The 23,119-nt window shown below is 36.6% G+C and overlaps 1 protein-coding gene across 1 annotated transcript; it reads right to left on the bottom strand.

Moving 5' to 3' along the window:
• Positions 1 to 1,494: 1,494 nt before the first annotated feature.
• On the bottom strand, positions 1,495 to 22,282 carry LOC124166544 (elongation factor Tu, mitochondrial). Its single transcript, XM_046544098.1, has 11 exons — positions 22,184 to 22,282; positions 21,853 to 21,905; positions 21,588 to 21,753; positions 21,236 to 21,402; positions 13,880 to 14,020; positions 13,612 to 13,756; positions 10,719 to 10,832; positions 6,739 to 6,843; positions 6,321 to 6,472; positions 2,516 to 2,661; positions 1,495 to 2,400 (listed from the first exon to the last, which is right to left on the bottom strand). Exons 1-11 carry the CDS (start codon positions 22,245 to 22,247, stop codon positions 2,211 to 2,213), a joined length of 1,443 nt encoding a protein of 480 aa, XP_046400054.1. The 5' UTR covers positions 22,248 to 22,282; the 3' UTR covers positions 1,495 to 2,210.
• Between the last annotated feature and the right edge of the window lie 837 nt (positions 22,283 to 23,119).

Here is a 23,119-nt window from a genome sequence, read left to right on the forward strand (position 1 = left end):
AGAACCTCGCTTTAGATCGGTGACATTTTTTCCATGGCATCCCCATCATTCCTTTCGAGCCATGTATGGAACGTTCTAATGAAGCACACATTTGGAAAGGACACTGGGAAAAGAGGACGGATATGTAATTCATCGACCCTCTCCACCGGTCGTTTTTTCCATTTTTTCGCGGAGAATTTTTCGCTTAAAATTACGCTATCATACAGAAATTTTCAATTTTCGTGGAATATAACTTTCTTCCATTTGCTTGTATAACAAACATCAGAATTTTACACCAAAACGAATTTAAGCTAGAATTTTTAATTTGAAAAACAGGCAAATGTTGACAATGCCGATTCGATGTGCTCTATAAGTTTCAAGACGATAACGCACATTTTTATCGTATTGTTCGCCGCGAAAAAAAAGAACACTGAAGGGGGAGTAATGCATTGTACTAAAAAGCATACAATTCAAGTTAGTCTTTCTTCGCCAATACTATTTTTTCACTCTTCGGACTACCCCAATCCGTGATGTACCAAAGTCAATAACACTTGTGATGTAATGGCACAACATGCCACAACTGCGCGAGCCTCAAAGGATCTGCTCAAAACGAAAGACGGTAAGAGTCAGTGGCGGCACTAAGGATTCGGGAGGCCCCCTCCTACAAACATTTATGCGGGCCCTCTATATGAGATTTATGTTTGTATAAATGTAAATGGATTTAAGGCTCCCTATTCTATACAAAAAATAATATTAGATACTGGATTTGAAACTATAAACCTACCTTCATAAGTACAACAGCAGCTCCAGCTAATTAAAATCCTTATCAATCAAAGTAATGCCTAATGCAGTGGTTTGATACCTTATCAAATCCCAATAGTTCTCATGAAGACTCGATGGATAGTCGGACATTAAAATAAATTTTCTTCTCAAGGTGCATGTTGTCACCCCACACTTGAGCTGGGTTTTTAAATGGGATTTATAAATAAATAAATGGCATTGACTCACTGACTCCAAGAAGGATAATTAAGAGTCACACCTCTCTGCCTTCCGATCAATCATGGATGAATTAAATTGATCATGAGTACAATTATTGAAATTTTTAATGCAATTTTTTGATTTTATGCCCTTAAAAATAGGAAGAAAACATGTAAATAAAACAGAAAACATAGTATCTAATGAAAGTAAGTCTTTTGAGACAATGTCAAGAAGGCAAAGCTACAATTAAAAAACTCAATGCAAAAGTAGAAAAGAAATAGCCAAAATTAGTGAAAAGCTACATATTAGCAGCAAGAAGGATCTATATAACTTCTTAATAAAAAAAGGATTGTAAATAAATGTGTATTCATGGCTGATATCATGGTAAAGAAATATGTATACTGGAAGGAATTGAGACGGTTTGGATACAAGTAATTCTTTCCAGTAACTTTGACTAAACTGTCTTTTCCAAGACTGAATATCTATGGCTGTTACAAGGTTTTTTTTGGTATTTTTATGAGAAATGAATAAAAATAATTGAATTACTACACTCATCATTGAAATAGAGTGTTTATTAAGATAAACACAGGTAGGAGCAAAAGGTAACCGCTGGAATACATTTCAACATGCATCAACTCCATTTACCCATATACTAGGAGAGATTCACCAATTACCAAGAGGACTATCAAGCTTCATAATCATCAATGTTTGATGCCATGGAAAAACCATCATTTACTTTGTATTGAATTGAGAATTATCAAATTATAATAATTTTAATTTGTTGGAAGCAGTCCATATACAAAATCATCAACATAGTGAAAGCCAAATTCACAAACATACCTTTTTTCCTCCGAGTCCATGCATTCCAAATGCCTTATGTATCGAGCAAGGTATACTATTCACTCAAAACTTAGTGCAACAACTAAAGTACTTCTTTAAAAAAATTATTGGGATCATTATAAAAGAAGGATCAAGAGTTCCTCATGAATGACTTAAAACATTTGCATACATCTGAACTCAATTACTTTTTTCTGTTAACACATGTAATGCACTCTTTGCGCTCACTCCAATTTTCTAATAGTGAAACAACCGAGTCCATAGTTTTTTCTTCAATCATTGACTTCCTTGCCAGAAGATGAAACTACCCTCACAGTTCCTCAGAAGTCAAGAGGTGACAAGAATGACAAGAGGTTGCTTAAAACACTACTGTCCATTTGCGGGAAGTTTTTTTTACAGCTGTTTACATAATAACACTATTTTCCTTGGGCTTTTGCAGTTTCTTTAAGAACTTTCTTGCCTTCTAGGAGAGACAATCTCTCTTTCTCAGACAGAGGTGGTAATGTTTTTGCCACAACACCAGTTCCTAAGGTAAGACTGCCATCTCTTAGTGTAAAACGCTGCCCTTGTTCAAGGACCATAGGCCTAATTAACTTGAGGATAAGCCTGTTTCAAAGAAAAGAAGCTTTTTAGTTAACTCAAAAGTTATTAATCAAAAAATAAAGTTATGATAACTCCACCACAGTATGCACGATATATTTCAAAAGGAGAAAATTCTTACTTAGCATCTTCACCAGGCATCACCATTTCTTTATCAGGAATTTGAATCTGTGCAGCACAATCCCACGTTTTGGAGAACATCTGCATCTGAGCAAATGACATGAAAGGCTTGGATCGTCCACCCTCGTCCTTATTCAGAATGTAGACCTGGAGGTATCATGGATACATTTTTGAAGGAAAAAATTAGGGTAACATATGTAAATAGCTGAAAGAAGTTGACAAAAATTGAAACATCACTGATTAGCCAGCAGCAGAGTATGTTAACTAACATATAGGGTCACTTTCATAATAAATTGTAGACTGGAGATGGCTAACGGATTAAATGCTCAAAAGTTATAACTTGGTGATACTTGCCGCACTTCATATCCAATTTTAACACTTTCCGCAAGGTACCTAAGGAGCGCTTGGGTAGACCTATATCCCTTACCTCAAGGCGCATGATTAAAAGCTTTTGCATCAACATTTATTTAGGGTATATTTGTTATTAAGCTCAACAAAACACCTTCTAACAAGAATAACCTATCTCACATTACTTTATTGTGATACATTATTCTATTTTTGCAACCCTGTAACCCATATGCACCATTGCACAAAAATGAATGGTGAATAATTTGAAAAAAAAAAAAGAGATATTATTGATATTTTGATGCACCGGGGTTTAAGTGATAAGAAAAGCTGATGATACAGACTACTCTGGAGATATGTGGGCAATAGGGAAGTGCACTAGTGTTTCAAATGCACCAAACACATTTTTTAAATTAGAGTTCAGAATAACATAATGTCGTAAAACCACAGTTTAAATCCTAATAGTGAATACTTTATTCGAGATGACCGTCTGAAATATGGAAAAATTCAAAGGCCGCGAAAACGGGTGTCCATGTTGAATATTGGCCGTGACGTCACAAGGCAGTAGCAGAAGGCAGCTTCTACACCGTTTAGTTCTACCACTATTATTGCATAGAAAAATTACAGAATTTGAGGGTACCCGTTTTTTGCTGTCATAAAATATCTTCAGAATATATATGTGGCTGCTTCTCTTTTGAGTAAACGACTTCATCATTACGTAATATATTAATATTCATTTACGTGTCAACTTCAAGTTTGGAAAGAGTAGTACGAATAGCACATTGAATCTTTAATAAATGCATGATGGCATTTATTTTTCGCTGGGTATATTTTGACACAATGCCGTTTATCATGCCAAAACTTTTTTTGTAAGAACCGAGTCAAACTAATAAACCTATTTCAGACGTTTGCTGCAAGACTTATTCGTTGCGTATGTATTCACGCCGGCCGGAACGTTCGCCCTTCGCAACTAGAATCATGGGATGTTAGCCTTATTTCCGAGCTGACTGGTTGTTGCAATGGTTCGCTGTCCAGGATGGGTTCAAGAAAAGATAATCTTGGTTGGGAGAAGGAAAATTCCAACTATTTATAAATGGTATACCAAACTTTGATGTATTTATGGTTACTGAATAAGGAGGACAGGTTCAACGCTCCATAGAAATGCGAGACGTTAAGGCTAACAAGGGGATACCGCGTACCTTGCTGCATCTTTCTCAATTAGGGCGTTAGTTAGGCTGTAATTAATTAATTTTCATGCGTTACTTTTTACAAGTAATATATATAAATTCAAAATGTCCACTAATTCCTAATGGGTCGGTTGGGGTAGTGGTAGCGTGCACGATTCAAAGGAAAGATCTCACCCAAAGGACCGTGGTTCAAGATAACATCATTACATTATTTTTGTTGTCTTCATTGTGATCATACGGCATCAAGTTCATCATTAATTATAATTGCAGCAATCATTGACATGAGACAATTTTTTTATCATCATTATGGCGTTTAGGTATTTTAGCAGTGTCATTACAAACGCAGAGATACGATGACTACAAGGGTTGGTGTGCGCTAAAATGTTAATTATTTCTTTGCTTATACTGACCAACTTCCACATTAAAAATGAAAACCACTCTTGCAAGAGCACATACCATTAAAGGCTCGCGGCAAGCAACAATATGCGTACAGGCATAATTAATGAGAACACAAAGCGAATATAAAATGCCATATATCTCTAACACTTGTAATTCACATTACTCCAAAGGGAGTTTACTTACTCAGGACATACCTCAGTACCTTGTACTCAGTACCTACCAGTTTACCTCAGTAGCAGTGCTAAAAGAACCATTCTGAAATATAATTTCAACTAACAAATAGGATGAAATAAAAGTTGATAACCCTGGACCGGGCGCGCTGGCGTATAAAATACGTCAATCTTTGAAAACCAAGGATTTCGACATTGTACGTACATTCTGGGCTATAATGGTCTCGTGTATTCTTACAATGTACTTTGACTGCCTATATTGCGAGTTTTCAAAGTTCGAGGTATTGTAGCTAATTTTTTGGATCAGCAAGATGAACCCGTCACCAGTGGAGTACAAATTATGCCGCGCGACCTGCCGTGTACCTTTATATCTGTATCACCTATAAATGTACTAATTTCAACAAATAAAGATAAACTTTAACAAAAATTGTTTGTTATCATATATGCACATATCATGGGCAAAGTACGCATTTTGCCCGGTCGTGTAAAAAAACAGTCGCGCCATAATTCTTTAACCAAACTACTTTCAGTTTGTAAATTACGTAGGTCTACGCGGAGGATGCTATATTTTGACTCAACACACTTTCTGATGTGACTGAGGTACCTATTAAGTAAATTATTATAATATAAATATCAATTTGATCTTACAATACCTTCAAATGATCTTCAAAACAGAATATCATCGATAGGTAAGAGTCAGGAGCAGCCTTAAACCATTTATTCCGTGCTTGTGCTTAAGGCACGGGAATGAATATCTTCTCCAGGCTTTTGTTTCGACGTCGAGATGAAATTTGGAACAAAAAATCATTTATAATTCTATTTTGAATTCATGTTTTTGGTACTAGACGACATTTTTAGGAAGCAAACTCCACCGATTCCCGGAAACTCTCGCCGCGCTAAAGAAGGCGACGGAATTCAGCGATACTCCACTGGTGACTACTGCCTTGTGACGTCACATCTCAATCAAGATGGAGGCAGTGTGTTTCAGCACAACATGAAATTTTCCGACTTTCAAAACGTTTTAAAGTGCATACCCCAGATGCAGAAAATAAAAGTGACTATACTAATGTTTCTTTTTTAGGCTAAACTTTCAAATTCAGCAATAAAAAAAATTAGTGCACTTCCCTATTATACATATGAATAACTAACTGCAAAATGTGCAAAAATTTCAGAGGAAAAATCATTTGCCTTGTCTGGGACTAAACTGCATATTTCCCAAATTTGAGCCAGGTGTTCTGCCAATTGAACTTTCACAACATCTTCATCCTCCGCAGAGTGATTTCAGCTTTAGGGGATAAGATGGTTTATGCTGCTGGACATACTATACAAATAAACAAGTCTAAAAGAATACCCCCAAAAAATAAGAGCACTTATTTGTGAAAAAATTTAGTAAAAGAAATACTATGGGGAAGAGTATACATAATTTTGAGCAAATGTACAATATAAAAATTAATGATTTCCCTGACAATTTTTATTGGATTGAAATTGGACGATATTGATCCATGAACTTAAGTGTCCCACTTTTTTCATAGAGGGTAGGAATGTTAATTGCTTATTGGGCTCCAAGGGATATGAATGTTCATTTCACTAATGAAGTTTTTGTTATCCCAGGGTTTATTAGCTAAAAATGTATATTGGTACCATTGAGATGCTTTCATCTAGCTACACTGGATAGACACAAATTTCATATTAGGGAGCAACTCACCTGTGTTTCCAGATGGTCATAAGCCTTGGCTGTGCCAGGTTTCACCAACATCATCCCTCTACGGATGTCATCCCTTTTAACACCCCTTACAAGAGCACCAACTTGATCACCAGCCTGAGCCTCTTCCAATATTTGGTGAAACATCTCAACACCTTGATAATAAATATTGAAAATTTTAATGGGAAGCCAAAGTTGGAAATCGCACATGAAATTAAAATTGAATCATATATCAGAATAATAAAAAGTTAAAAATATTTGTGTAATTATCTTTCAAATCCCAAACATCCTTTTAGACAATGAGATTATGGGAAAAAGCACATGGCTATTCTCATTGGTAATAATTACAAATTATACACTGATTCTGATCCAATTCTACTGATGCGTACGCATCAATGATTTATCAATCATTAATTCTTACCTGTAACAGTACTTTTGATGACTTTATTGTAACCCACAAATTCACACTCATTCCCTTTCTTCAATACTCCTCTCTCCAGTCTGCCAGTAACAACTGTGCCTCTACCTAAAATTTGAATTGAAGCATAAGAAAATTAAAAAATTTGGATCATGATTTAAATAATGTAAAGATGTAACAAGGCTGTACAATTCCTCCTCAGGGATAAGCCGGAAAAAATTAATTTGAACTGAACTACTTCTCCCTCTCTAATTTGAAGGAAGAAGAACCTACTTACCATGTACTATGGGGGGGAAAAGTATCCCAACAGACTTTGTGCCACGACCATCGCTTCGCGAGAGAATGGTTTCCCTTACTGATGGTATATAATCCTTGGAACAAGACAAGGGAAACTCAAATATGGTCTTTTTTTCAGCAGCCACGGCGGTGATGGTGAACTAGTCTGCCTCGAACAGAATTCGTACCGCTCACCAGAATATTGGCGCATTCGATAACCTTAGCAGTTGGTTAGTGATTGGTCAATTTAACTCACGTACCTTCCTTTTTCCTACTACATATCTCCATCTCCTTTCCTTCCATTCTTTGTACCTATTCTGGCACTCGTTCTGAAAATCACTTAAAGCCCATCTCCACTCCCTCCCCTCTCGTCTCTGAAAATTTTATGGCAGAAATATTCGCTAGAGGTATCATGCAAGGCAGCAATGGCAAGGCACCATTTAGAGCATTAGAAGGAACAAGGAATTGCTCTAAATACCTAAGCTATCATCACTTTAACAGATTTAGCAAGTCAATTGCGACTGAAAATATTTTCTCTATGCATATGCACTTGATTGAAACAAATTAAAATGATGAGACACAATTTTCTGAGGTAAATTTAATTTATAGGAAAAAATCAAACATTTTATATTTTCCTAGCCAGCAGCCAAAACCAAAAAACTTATTTTCTGCAATTTGATGTATAACTTTCATATCATTTGTTTTGAAAACCATTTTGAAAAATTATGTATTGTAAATTGTATTGCACAGAGCAGTGATTCAATGTATATTAGCATCAAAATCTCCAGTTTTACACCTACGTCTCCCTCTTCTTCTCCAATTTTATATGCCTCATCACCCTCCCTGTAGCATTTCACCCGGTAGTACACGGTAGGTACTTCTATTTATATTCATCCTTCACAATATTTTCCCTGCTGTTAAGCCTGCCTCAATCAAGCCAACTACTTTTCCCCTCTTGCCAGGTGACAATGGCATCTCAAATCAAAATAAGAGGATACCTTCTCAATCCACACAAAAATGCATTCTGGCAATATGCTCGTCAGTCCTTCTAGCTAAGGTAAAAATTCTTCGAAATCAACTGCATTCAAGTACGTGACCCATTGAATCTGCTCATTGAATGTCTTGTTTAAAGTGGCTCGTAGTGACTTACAGTGAAACCTCGATATAACGACACCCCACGGTGCACTGATAAACACTCGCTATAGCGAATTATCGCTTTACCGGAGGTGGAGCAAATAATAGCCAATATACCTCTTGCGAACAGATACATATACAGGAACAGGAGTGGTGCGGCGACAGATAAACATCTATCCGATAAACGTAAGCATAAATCCAGACGAAAGGCGATGTTTTTTTGCATCACTAAATTTCCTTACTCAAATAACGACTAACTATTCAAACAATTTATAAGCGCTGCACTGAATAAAAATCATGCAAAGCATTGTTTCGTCATCATTATATTTATCGAACGACAGTTTACCACATAAATTTGAGACTGAGCACTCCATTAACTTCATTTCTAACAGATCGCTAGCAATTACAGAGGTTAAGGAGTCTTCGTGAAAGTCTTCCGGCGGTGAAACCCTCGCTATGGCGAGCGCCAACACCGAAAGGGTCTCGTAAAAACGATTTTTTTACGCGCTTATTATAGGGTCAATTGACGGTGCATCGGCTATCTCTCGTAATAGCGGGGGTGTCGCTATAGCCCGTACTCGCTTTAACGAGGTTCCACTGTATGTTGTTTCATTGAGACCTGCGAAGGAAAATGCAGAGGTACGTTTTCAATGTGTGCACATGATACCGTCAAATGCACCTCTATTCTACGGAGTTCATCACGAGTAATGCTCTGGGTTGAGGGAGACTCAGTGATTGGTCGCGTATTTGATTGAAGAAGAAAGGAGATGGTTTGCCATGTTAAATTTCCGTTATTGACTAAGAAAACAACCCACTGAAAAGGAAACCCATTTTCTCACGGAGCTATAGTGGTGGCACAACATTTGTTGGGATACTTTTTTCCTGCATAGTACATAAATTGGGGTGATTCGAAGGGATCAGTTTTTAGAACAAGCATGTATGAAGTGAGACTCTTCATTTCCATGAATACTTTGGAATTAATAGTTGTGAATCCACATAAAAAATTCTGAGTAATCTCCCATGCCCTTGTAACCTTTCAGCTGAGTTAATTTAATTTAAAATTTGCCTCGGGTAAGTCACACAAAGCCAACATCATACTGGACTAAATGGCAAAGAAAATGCCCGAGTAATGTAAAAATTCCAAAATTCAGTCAAATTGAGTACATATTTATGACAATCAAATCAGTGTATATCACCTGAGGATTCAAGAATTACATACTACCATAGGAATTGCTCTCTGAATGCATAGAGTAATATAACAGAGTGTGTTGATTGTGAGAAGCCCATTTGCACATGCTTACCTTCTACCTTACCAGCAGGCTGGCCTTGGGTTGCCTTCATTATGGCCATATGTATCTGAAAGTGATAGACTAACACCTCAAGATGGCAATGAAGTAATCAGGTATTTCTTAACCATGTGTAATTCCAGCGAGTTTTGGTGCACCATTAGTCTGGTAAGATACATGGATACCTCATGTGAAATATTTTCATGTTTTATGGTATTTCATTGTATAGTTACCTGAAGGTTGCAGCAAGGTAGAGTGTTCAACTGTACATACTTATTTGAAGTACAGAAGTATTTGGAAAAGAACAAAAAAATTATAGGTTATCACTAACTTTCCAGGGTTTTAGAACAAAATTTATGTGAGAATGATTCTGAAAAAATTGAGAGGACCTTGCATGGTTTGGTAATACATAGTAATAATGAGTGACTTTCACTTTTCACCACAACTTAACTCAATCGCTCACTGTTTCATTGTGGAGGTTGGTTTGGATAGGTGAGGGTTGAGCTCAACCCAGACATAGCCAGAGGCATTTCAATATCACGCATTCAGGGTAGGATGGCCAGTTCCTTTCACTGGGCCACCTAGGGCTCTACGCACTATGCAGGACCGTCTTAAGGCAAAATACTAACCCGGGCAAACTGCTGTTGTATCACCCCCCTAACCTTTGGTATGGAATACCCCCTGAATAAACGGGGTTTTGGGCATTTGGTATCCCCCCAGGCTACATTTCCTCGGACAGTCACCCGGCCCTTAAGCTGGCCCTGCCATTAGGCTACCACGCTCCCCTACAACTTATAGAAATGAAATCACCTTGATCCACCTTGGAGTAGAAATTGTTAACGGTCATTATTCTACCACACGAAATGTATGACTAAATGCGATTCCATCAGTTCCACCACTCCATAAAATTCTAAGATTGGGTGGTAGCCGAGGTGTTTCCAAAGCTAGTAGCTGTTCAGTAGCATGTACAATTGTACATGTAGCATGAGCTTTGCCTACAGCAAGTTATTAAATTAAAATCTATGAGCTCAAGGGTCAAAAGGTCATAGGAGATCTCAAGTGATTTCTTTTTTCACAGAGGAAAACAATACTGCCAAGTAAGGATGGAAACATGGTATCCTTAACTTCATTAATTTTCTTTGCCTGGGGGTCCTCATTAATTAAAGAAGTAAACTATAAAGGCTTACCACTGCTTTTGAAACTTCTCATATTTATCATCTACCTTGTTATTTAGCAACATCACACGGCCTTTATACAACTTGTCCAGCTATATTTGGGGTTAATCACCTGGAATAGAGTACACATTTTCCACAGGCAGCAAAAAAGGTTTATCAAGGTCCCGGATTGGAGTGGGAATGTGTTTATCAACAGCTTCAAGCAACTGCATGATAGCATCTGCACCTGCAAGAGGAAAGCATTCATAAATCTTTCATGCAAAAAGATATCAGTTCAACTAAAATGATTACCACACCAAAGATTACTTTGAATTGCCAGAAACAAAACATTACGAAAGTCTTAGCACAGCAGTCAAGTGAAGTAGGGATTAATGATTCAACAAGATTAATAGTAACAAATCTCATTTAAGTGAGCATACTTTCATTTACCATTATAAAAGTAAAAATACATACATTACACAAATCTTCAAGATATTCTGCAGCTAATCGCTAAGAGGATAGGATTTTCTCAATAGCAAGAGAGATAGGAGAGGGCTATTTTGGCCCATAAAGGGCTTTGAATGGTTAATTTCTTTCCCTCTGCCTTAAGTTTTCAGCATATATGTACAATCAAATAGTTTCGCTATAAACTTTCCACTGATCTAAATCATTTTATACAAGGCCATTGCTAATATTATTTCATTCCACCATCTTCATTAGCACAACCTCAAGTTATGTCCATAGGTTTAAGGTTAGACACAAAAAATGTGACCCAGAAAATCCACATAATTTTAAGCTATTAACACTTTACATACACACATAATTGATTGTTAAAAAAGGATCATTTAAGGGACAAATTTGATAAAATCACATTCACGCAAAAGGACCCTCAGGTGCAGCAATGGGTATTGCATTTCCTGAGAGATTTTGCCTATACCAGCATCTTTACCAGATCTTTTGTAAGACATTGAATTACCTTCTTTGCAACCAATAACCACTTCATAGCTTACACGGATAATGTATACATAGCTCTTTATTTATTTAAGGCCAAAGTTATGAAAAAAATGTGGACTTCCTATTTATTATCATTATGAATATTACACACACATACTATACTAGCTCTTGCAAGTGACAGTCATAAAAATATGACTTGTTTCCTTTCATAAGTGTCAGAAATATTGATATCCAAGCATGTAGCACCAATTATAAGACTATAATGACCCAGAGACATCCTTTTGGGTATCACAATTAAAATTTCTGGGTAACACCAGCAAAGAATTATTTCCACGAGTTTAAAATCTAGCAGGCATAAATGAGAATCTCCAGTGGAAATCTGGGAATAATCCACTCAATATCCAATCATTAAGTTAACAATATATCACCATGCCAATTTAATAATTGCCCGAAGAATAAATGAGTTCTTCCCATATTGATCTTATTAGAGTTGGGGCTCACATTAAACCAGTGTAAATAATATCCTTTCTTATGCGTCACATGGCAATGTGGCGGGTAGTCTTTTAGTATGTATAATTCCCTGGCATAAAGTTGCACAGCACTTTACATGAGATCGTGAAAAATGTGAAAAAACAATTTTCGATGGAGAGGACTTTGCAATACTTTCAAATTGAATTTCCACTCAATTCTGTGGAAATATTGCAATATCTTATTTAACTGATGTGTAATTCACACCAAATGAACCATAACATGGTACCCTCCACCTTAGATTTTGATGAAACTTGTTATGGCCATGTACAAGATAATGTGAGAATGTCTGAATATCAGAATGAATGCTAACATTCACCGTGTAATCGCACAAAAATGTACGAATTTCAGAACAGAAAATAGAACCTGCTCTAATTTCGTGCAGACAATCACAAAAGTTGAACTCATAAGAGTGTCACCTGGTGGCAGATTATGCAAAGGACAAATTCAGAAAGGAAGGGACTGATGAAAAGGGGCTGAGGAAGGGAAGCAGATAGATAAAAGGAAGGATCTGAAGGAAAAGCGCTGAATATGTGGGCCATGAGAATTGTCAAAGCAGTGCTAGGGTCAAAATCAGGAGTTTGGTAGAATGAATGTTGTTTTAATACAACTCCATTCATGTAGTTCAACGAGGTGCAGGGGTCAAATCAGGACACTTAAGGGCCAAATGAAGAGGCAAAGGTCAAACCTAACCTTCTAGTAATTACTGGTTAAAATTTTCAAAAATCTTAAAACTACTCTCCAGAAAAATAAGGGAAAATGGACATAGCATCCTTCACCTCCAAGGTACAGATATCTATAAAATCAATATCAAAAGTAATTTTGTGCACATTGAAAAAAAGGAAAATAGCTCTGTAGAAGCGAATGCCCTAGAAAGAGTCTAGCTTTTCCCACTATCTAATGAGAAATCTTTAAGTGCTCAAAGCTTAGCAAACATCAACATCTCGATTTTGCTAAATAAAGTTGGGATGAGAATGAATTCCGCAAACCAGTCCTCACAAAATTACTCATTGGAATGCCACTTCTTTTTATCCCTACTAGTGTTTTTTTCCTTTGATGTGTACAAATGGACTCAGCTCAATTTCTGGATGGGAGAGGGAAGGAGGTGATCATCGCCTGGGGCATACCGCCATAGGAATTGCACATCAAAACGTCAACAGATGGGCTACAAAAACCTTTTCAACAGGCAGGGAAGAAGACCTTCACTCTAAGCACTCTGATTTATTGTTCCTCTTAATGGGGGCATGGATCAGCCGCATTGCCAGGCCGTTGTCAAGTCGAGACTTTTTTCCTCGAGACTTTGAGAAAATTTTTGCCTCCCAGGTGATAATATATTACTCTCCAGGACTGTATATGTATTATCTTGGATTAAAATTGGAGATGAGATAGTGTTGGAAGCAATGGAAACTTTAGTAAGGTGTACACAAAGACACAAAACTAAGATGATTTCTACAAAGTGAACTAATCACATGATCAAGGAAGAAGTTAGGAACATAGATCATAATCAAATTCTTAGCAACACAAAGCTAGAAATCTAAACTTACCTATCTCTGGAGACTTTCCTTCAAGGGCATGCAAAGCAGAGCCTTTGATTACAGGAATATTATCACCATCATAACCCATTTCAGTCATTAATTCCCTTATCTCCATTTCCACCAAGTCAACCATCTCTTGGTCAGCAGCATCCACCTGGTTTTATAACACGGGTTTAAATGAATCAATTATGATGCCCAAAGAGAGCTTTAAGAATTATAAATGAAGTTTTCACAATGTGATAGCTATATGTACTCCTATACTAAACTCAATCAGTACCTTGTTGATAAACACCACTATATGATTCACTCCAATCTGCTTTGCCAGTAATAAATGCTCTCGTGTTTGGGGCATAGCACCATCTGTTGCAGCAACCACCAGAATGGCACCATCCATCTGGGCTGTTCCAGTGATCATGTTCTAAAGAAAATGCATAAATTGTAGCATTAAGAAAGGGCTGAAACACTGTAATTCATAGATTGTTCAGAATGTGGTTGCATAAGTGAATAAGTAGTGAGAGGTCGGCTGCTCACTAAAAATACGAGTTCATCAGTCCATTTAAATATTATTGTAACTGCCGCAGGTATAGCATGGCCTTGGAGAATAAAAGCAATGTCAATTCTCCTTGCAAATAGTCAAGACCCCATGTTTGAAGTGCTGTGTCTTAGCAACTACTAAATAGGTTGTACTGAAATAAACTACAAATGAAGGGAAATTTATTTTTACACTTCCTCAATACATATTATAAGAAATTCATCCTGAGATTAAAAATTGTTTAATCCCGTCATGTATGAAAAAGAGGAATGGTTTTTGATGCTTGCGAAACACTAGCTTCACTTTGTATACTATTTTCTCATGTAAGTCTCTCCGCAGAACTTTCAGAAATTTTAAAGCACTCTCGGAACTGAACGCATGTACAGTTTATTACGCTTGGAGTACATACTAATATCAAAATTTTAAACACACTTTCTGTTAGAGAGTGAAATTTCTCATAACTGTTATAACAAAAGAAATTATAAGTATCTAAGTTACTGTAGTAATAATAAAAAATGTTGTTGATTAAGTTCTAGGTATTGCGAACCTGTTGTAATACTTAATAAGAAAATAAATTAAGAGCAGCATAAATTACAACAGGTTATGGCTCCAGACACGCTATAAAAGATGAAAAGTTTTTTGTGGATCTGCTTAGCTCAGTGCCTCGCCACGGTGTCTTGCACGTTTTGTGGAATATTGAAGAAACTGAAAATAGATTATTCTGCTTAACTGGGGACCTTAAAAATGGAAGAAGACAAGTAGGCTTCCGCGGAGATTATGATGAATTCTGCTGGTTTTTCCGGGTATTCTTCCCCAAATGGATAAACGCGGAAGAATACCCGGAAAAACCAGCAGAATTCATGGAAGAAGACAAATTTAAGATGCAACATAGATAGATTTAAGATCCAGACACGCTATAAAAGAAGAAAAGTTTTTTGTGGATCTGCTTAGCTCAGTGCCTCGCCACGGTGACTTGCAAATTTTGTGGAATATTGAAGAAAGTGAACATAGAGTATTCTGCTTAATTGGGGACCTTAAAAAATGGAAGAAGACAAATTTAAGATGCAACAGCTTGATGGAAAGAATTACGATAGTAGGAATTTCTTAATGGAATTAATACTGGACGAAAAGAACATAAGGTATGCCATAGATAATGTATTCAGAAATAATAGTGCCTTACGGAACTGTTCCAGAGGGTGAAACCACAGCACTGAAGAAATCAAGAGAAGTGAACTTGGAAGAATATGAGAGAAATAATAAGAGAACGAAGAGATATATCGCTGAAAGAATCAAAATAGAGCTGTTGGAAATAGTTAAAGGTTTCATCATTGCTCATGAAACTGTCACAGTGGATTGCTCTGAAAAATAGATACCAGAAAAGGTCCATGGCGAGTGTAATTAGTCACACAAAGAAATTTCAAAATCTAAGACATTTGCCTAACCAAAACACGTTTGAGAAAATTTGCACAGATTTCGATAAAACTGTTTGTTAACTTTATGAAGCGGGAACCAAGTATGACCCATGGCAACAGATTATCCATTATTTCATGACAATGCCAAGTGAATATGATAGAGTAATAACTTAATTAGGAACTCTTGCTGCAAATCAAGATATAAATATAGAAATAGTGAGACAGCAAATAGAAGAATATGAGCAAGGCGATGTCAGAAATAAGAGACTGAAAGATGTGAACTTCCAGCCAACGGCATTTGCTGGGTTCAGAGGAAGAGGAGGTATGACTTCACCAAAGCCAATTTTCCGATTTCCATGTAATAACTGTGGAAAAGTAGAATGCAAGATTGCTGACTGCTTCTGACTGGGAGCTGGTACCTATCAACAGCATCGAGGATGCGGTGGATGCAGTCCCTTTCGGGAAGGCTGTGGGAATCAGCATCAGCAGTGGCCATAGGGATTGGAATTCAAACTACTATTGTGGCCGAGGTGATATGAATAATAATATGTAGTAGAGGTAGTCATAAAGATCATCTTACATATATGAGAGCCATTTATAATTCAACTTACCAAACTAATGAATTAAATAGTAAAGAAGTAACTTATAATTTTGCAACTGAAGTTGAAGCATGCTATATTGAGGATAAAGCTGATAAGGAGAATGCATCCAAAGATGACTGGGTTATGGACTACGGTGCATCTGAACTTTTGGTGAGAACTGATACTCTAGCAAGTAATATAAGCATTCTTGAAAAACCAGTAAAAATACTCATTGCCAAAACCAAAGACTTTATAATTGCTGAAAAGATATGTGACATTCATGCTTCCACACTAGTAAATGGTAGAATTATAAATATTAATTTCTAGGATGTTTTGATGGTTGACCAATTGAAGTGTAATTTGCTTTCTATTTCCAAACTTGAAGACAAAGGTAATAAAATGTTCATTGATGATTGTGAATTTACAATTTTTAATAAAAAACATAATAGAGTTGTAGGAGTTGGTACAAGAGATGGTAGTCTGTATAAATTAGAGATGAATCAAACTGGTCAGAGTTATAAGGATAATGAGAATAAGGTGATCTTGGCATGTGATATTATATTTAATGAAAATAAGACAAGGAGCACAAGAGTAGTAAAAAGACCTACTTATCTTGAAGGTCATATTGACGTTAACTCATAATGACTTGATTCAGAGAGAGGATCAAAATAAACAGAACACTGCTTGTTGACTCGTTTTCTTAATGATGAAAACACTAAACCTCTAACTCACGCGATTAAAAGAAATTCTAATTTAGTTATAAATGCAATAGCTTTTTTCTGAGGGTGCTCCTGAAATTTTTGATGAGATAGAATAACGAGTGATAATAGGTAATGGATGAGGGATGTTCAGGAGGAAATGAATGCACCTCAGAAAACTAAAACTTGGGAATTAGTTTAAATTTAGAATTATTTTAGAATGTCCACCAGATAGAAAACAGATTAAATGTAAGTAGGTTTTTGCTTTAAAAAGAGATGGTAATAGAGAAATAATTTGATATAAAACTAGATTAGTGGCAAAGGGATGCTCACAAAAAAGGTATAGATTATACAGAGACATATGCATGTAGCAAGACTGTCATCACTTAGAACTCTGTTAAGTTTAATCAACCATAAAAATATGTACACCCATCAGTTGGATGAAAGGAATGCTTTTTTGAATGGAGTATTGAAACAAGATACATATCTATATGATACCTCATGAAGGTTTGAATGTTAAAGAAGGCATGGTTTGTAAGTTAATGAAAACATTGCATGGTCTGCGACAGGCTCTTACGGAGTGGAATTTAAAGTTTCATGAGTTTATAACCAAACTGAATTATAAGCCATGTGAAAGTGACAAATGTTTGTATGTAAGATGTCTAAGTTATATCATTGAATATGTTTTGTTGTATGCAGATGATATAATTGTTGCCAGTAAAGAAAATGGATTAATTGAGAGTACTGTAAGAAAATTAAGAGAAGAATTTCAAATGAGAGATTTTGGTGAATTAAACGATTTCTTGAGTATAAAGATTGAGAGAAGAGGGGGAAGTATGTTTCTGAGTCAAACTAGATACATTGAAAAATTACTAGAAAGATTTACTATGGTTACAGCTACAGATGGGTCGCATAGCAGATTTCTCGAACTCAAATATCGAATTCGAATATTAAATCATTGCTTGAACATTCAAATACCTCCAATACTAGAATTGCGCTAAGCAAATTAAACGTAAGTTTTTTCTTCTATTTCCCTTAATGAATGTATAAATAAAAAGGTATACAGTGGAACCTCGATCTACCGTTTTTCAGGGGGGACGAAGAAAACTATGAATGCGGGAATGTTTGACTAGGTTGCCTATGCAGCAGGAAACCCAGGATTTTGGCGAGTAATTGAGATTTCCTTTAAAGCAGTGGTTCCCAAAGTGGGGGTCGCGACCCCCAAGGGGGTCGTAGGCCGTTCGGAAAGGGGTCGCGAGATACTAATAATATGGTGAACAACGTACTTAAACTTGGACGACCATTTTTAGGGGGTCGCGGCTAAAAAGAATGAGCTAAAATGGGTCGCGGAAAGAAAAAGTTTGGGAACCGCTGCTTTAAAGGATTCAAACCGGAATTTAGCTGATTGATGGACTATATTAATTTTTTGGAAACAATTTGGGCTTATAGTTGATTCAACTAACATCTCTTTCAAATATCCTAAGGGGACACACCTCGAGAAAAAATGATTGCATGCCATCTCGGCTTTTACACTGCTACGATGGATTTCTGTCTAATGTATATGTTCTTATCTACCAAACGCCATTTCAGCGGCATACCGATCTGATACTCGGCTTCATCCAACTTCTTATTTTCAACAGGTAAAGCTGTGCAAGCTGGTGCCTTTTGTTTGATTACAGAAAAGAGGAAAGTGTAGGAGGAGGGGCCAAGGGCTGATGGATGGAGGGGGTAGATTTTGGGAATGGTGCTACGTAGTTTCTATCCCACGGCACTGAGGTTCTCCTGGTGGGGGAATCAGGGATTTTTGGATTTTTTCACCCGATCATTACCGGTTCCTCACGTTGAACTCTTTTCACTGCTCTAATCCACGAATTTGATGTAATTTGTCAACTTGCCTAAAATGGCGATGCGTGCACTAAACGAATGCAGTTCTCTACATTTTTCCGAGTCAACTACCAACAACGTGCGTGCGACAGTGTATGACGCGAAATTCAAAGTATTCGAGATGGTACCTTTAGCACAACTATTCGAGACCTCGAATATCGAATACTTTCTAGTATTCGCGAACACTATTCGCACATCTTTAGTTACAGCAAATCCAATAGTTACTCCTTTGGCATCTGGTAAATTCTGTGATGTTTAATCAGAACCAATTCAACATAATAGATGTACAGCGTTTATAAGATGACTTATGTATGCATAAGTAGCAACAAGGCCACATATTTTGGCAACAATTAGTTTTATGGTCAAAATCAGTAAAACCCACTAAAGCTCTTTGGACTGGTTTTTTAAAAAAGTTCTGTGTTATATGAAATGAACTAAGAACTATGGGTTTATTCAAGGGTCCTAATGATAGTAATGTTTTTGGCTATGCTGATGCAGAATATGCTAATCATAATGATAGAAAGTCTGTGTCAGGCTATGTTGTCAAAGTTTTTGTAGATTCACTTGTTTGGGCTTCAAGAGAACAGTGCACAGTTGCACTTTCATCTACTGAAGCTGAGTTTTATGCCCTAGCTTCAACTACTGTGGAACTGCTTTGGTTGTATAATATACTGATTGAATTTAAAATTGAGGTAAAACATCCAATCATTATACGTGACGATAATCAAGCTTGTATTAATTCTTTGGAATCAAAAGAGAGTGAAGCAAATCAATGTAAAATTTTGTAAGAGATTTAGTTAATAAGAAATTGTTAGAAGTTAAATATCTACCTACTGATAATCAGTATCAGACATTTTTGGCATAGGGTTACCATATACAGCAGACTCCCGATTATCCGGCTGCCTTTTATCCGTGTTGCAGATTATCCGTGCACGAGTTAATGCTTCTCTGACATTTTCCACAATCTTTATAAAAAATAAAATCGAATGAAAACGCATAAGGATGAATTTTAATGCCAGGCTACACTGGGGTTATTATTTCCATGATGTATGTATATGTAAGATAGAATTATTTTTGATAACTTGATGACAAGAATTTTTTCAAGTTTACTTGGATGTCTGCTCTGGAATTGCAGACGATGATCAATGGCCAGAAAAAAACCCTTGATTAACTTTAGAAGATTCTTCAACAATAAACCAATCTTAAAGTAAGAGAAATGTTATCGACGATCTCTAATTGTATATTCTATATCGTTAAGTCGGAAGTAATTTCGTGGCCTCGCATGCGTTTGAAAACAGCCCAAGGGAACCGGAGAATTCATCGCACTCAGGCATGCTTACACTGCGAGTAGCCAGGGTCAAACTGGAAGGGAAGGGAATAGTAGAAGTGAAGGCAGCGGGGGAAGTGGCAGTGGAGATAGCCTGAGTCATAGAATTTGCCATATGTCCTGGTTTCCTAAAGCTGCTGCTGCGCGATGGCATTATCACGTGCCTGTTACCTTCACAGGAGTTACGTGCTCCTTTTTTTTAACCATCAAGGTGCACGATCGTGCTCAGAGATCAAGGATCAGCAGTTGCATTCGTGCGAGACACGACTACATGCAGCATGATAACTGACGTCTATAATTTCCGACGTCGCAGAGTGGTTTGTGCAAACCAATTTTCTTAATCTGTGATCTCGCAAGCATGGATGCACAGTCTTCGGAAACTAGGCATTACACGGAGCAGTAGAAGTACAACCACTTTATCGCCGCTAAAAAGATCGCGGTCGGAAAAAGAAACCTTGTTATAATTACGGAAATCAATCTAAAATAACAGAGAATGTGCGTGAATAATAATAGATTGTTTGATTTGCGTAAATTTTGAAAATTACTTGAAATTACAGGATAAGTTTGGATTATCCGTGTTTTCCGATTATTCATGCCACCTCTACCGATCATTAGCCCGGATAATCGGGAGTATGCTGTATTTCATTTGTAAAACACAGTGCAGAACTTGGTCTGACTGAAGGATAATGACGTTATGTTTTAATTTGTGCTAAATCGATAACTTTAAAAGATAAGAGTATAAATGAATGAGAAATTGAGGAGTGTTGCAATTTCTCATAAGTGTTATAACAAAAGAAATATGTTAAAGGTATCTAAGTTACTGTTGATTGATTAAGTTCTAGGTATCGTGAACATGTTGTAATACTAAATTATAAAAAAATAATAAGAACAGCATAAATTACGTCACTTACAAATAATCTTAGAAATATTGCACAGCATCGTAAATGTATATCCACCTGATTTTTACGATTAATTCTACCTCACATAATTTTGAAGATATTTTGATTTAGAAATTAGAAATCCTGGAGACATTTTGTCAAAGATCTGAAAGGCAGCTGTGTTCAATTTCTCTTTAAGGGTGTAGGGGCTTTGCCAAATTACTTGTATGAAATTGCTACACAGTTTACGTTGCCACTGAGTAACAATTAGAGGACACAAAAGACTAAAATTCTGGGACCACATTTCCCATAAAGTAGCACCTTGATATAGTCAGCATGACCAGGGCAATCCGTGTGACCATAGTGCCGATTAGGGGTCGAATATTCAACATGAGCAACATTGATGGTGATTCCACGGGCCTTTTCCTCGGGTGCATTATCAATGTCTGCATACATTTTTGCCTGAGCGAGAGCTTTATCTGCAAGAACTGCAAAGAAATACATTCTGATCACTTTTTTTCAATCTTAACTCAAGAATTTGGAGGGCTGATAGTAAAAGTTCGTAATTGGAAAAAAGGAATTGCGTAACTTACTCTTAAGAGATATACATGAGCCTCATAAACAAATGGTATGAACATAGTAGATGAAGGGTGGTCTCTAGAGTAATTATTACCTTTTGTTATTGCTGCTGTTAGTGTTGTTTTACCGTGATCAACATGTCCGATCGTTCCAACATTACAATGCGGTTTATCCCGCTGATACACCTTTTTCTCCACCGCATAACTTCTCCGAGATGAAACGGTAGGAATAAGTACTTGCTGCACTCTGAGGCGACTCGTCTACAGACAACGGCAAAAATAAGTATTCATAGTTTCATTCATTACTGTTGTCATCTAACGTGACTATCATAAAATAACGAAATGTAAACGGATACTTACACATTGTGAATAATTACGAAGTTTAATACTCTGCTTGAGGGCTCTTGGCAAAACTGAAAAAAAAACACTCATTAAGTTGGTGTGAAGTAGCACATTGAATGCATAATATGCAATAACGGAAAAATATTTACACAAATCCCACCACCTAGCAAGTATTGGGACTTTTGGTTAGAACATGCGAGGAAAGGATGAGTAAGTTTTAAGGATCATCGAATTTCAATGTAATACCATAGATATTGTTTTATTCAAACAAAATTATATACATTATCAGATTTATATTATTAACAACAACAAATAAAACACCATAATTAGGAATAGAAACATATCCTACCTGAGTTGCAGAAAATTCTGGTAATTACTACGGACGCCATAGCAGACTTTATTACTCCAGTCATTTGTTTCACGTGCTGCCTGTGCCGGTTTCTCGGCCAATCACGGAATTGTCTTCTGGCGGTCTCTTTGCAACTGATTTAGAAGCACGCTGAGGGACAACTAAACCATTTAGGCCCAATTATCAAAAGGTAACATGACTAAAATATGGCTATGTTTATCTTTGGCAGCAATTGGACGGAGATAAAACAGTCGCGATAAAAATAGTTGCTATTAATGATTAAGTATGTTGCATTTTGATAGTGAAGTATAAATGACAATTGGCGAAGTTAAGGAGAGTGAGTGACGTGGAATTTCCCCCTGAATGCCATCGCTATGTATCAGCTCATTGTGAGTACTTAATCATTTCTTGGTGCAGTTTTTTCGGCAGCTTCTTGTCTGAACACTTATTGCTGATTGGCAGGAGGTCAAATATTAGTTCTGGGTAGCCTTATTCGAAATAACACTGCTTAAATACCTATAACCCCTATGAAAAAATGTATAAACCTGTATAAAATGTATATACATTCTTCTATAATTGTCATGGCAATGTAAAAGAATGTATACAAATTTTATACAGGTTTATACAATTTTTTCATGGGGGAAACCATTATATTGATAAAAAAATTCTTCTCCCACCTATGCTTGCCGCAATTAAAAGTATATATATTAACTTGGCACCAAAATATCAAAACGATGACAGTAAAATATTCGTCTATGATGGAACAGCTAACCGATGGATTCGTCTATGAGGTGGCAGTTATCAACAGGGGCGCAGCTAAGAATTAAGGCTGGGGGGGGTTTTAGGTACACCTAATACTTTGGGGTATGGGGGTATTACATACCCGCCAGGGTAGGCAGGAGTTCTCCTTAAAAAATTTTTTAAAGAATAATGGTT

This window comes from Ischnura elegans, chromosome 1 (assembly GCF_921293095.1).
Source record: "Ischnura elegans chromosome 1, ioIscEleg1.1, whole genome shotgun sequence".
Classification (NCBI taxonomy): Eukaryota; Metazoa; Arthropoda; class Insecta; order Odonata; family Coenagrionidae; genus Ischnura; species Ischnura elegans.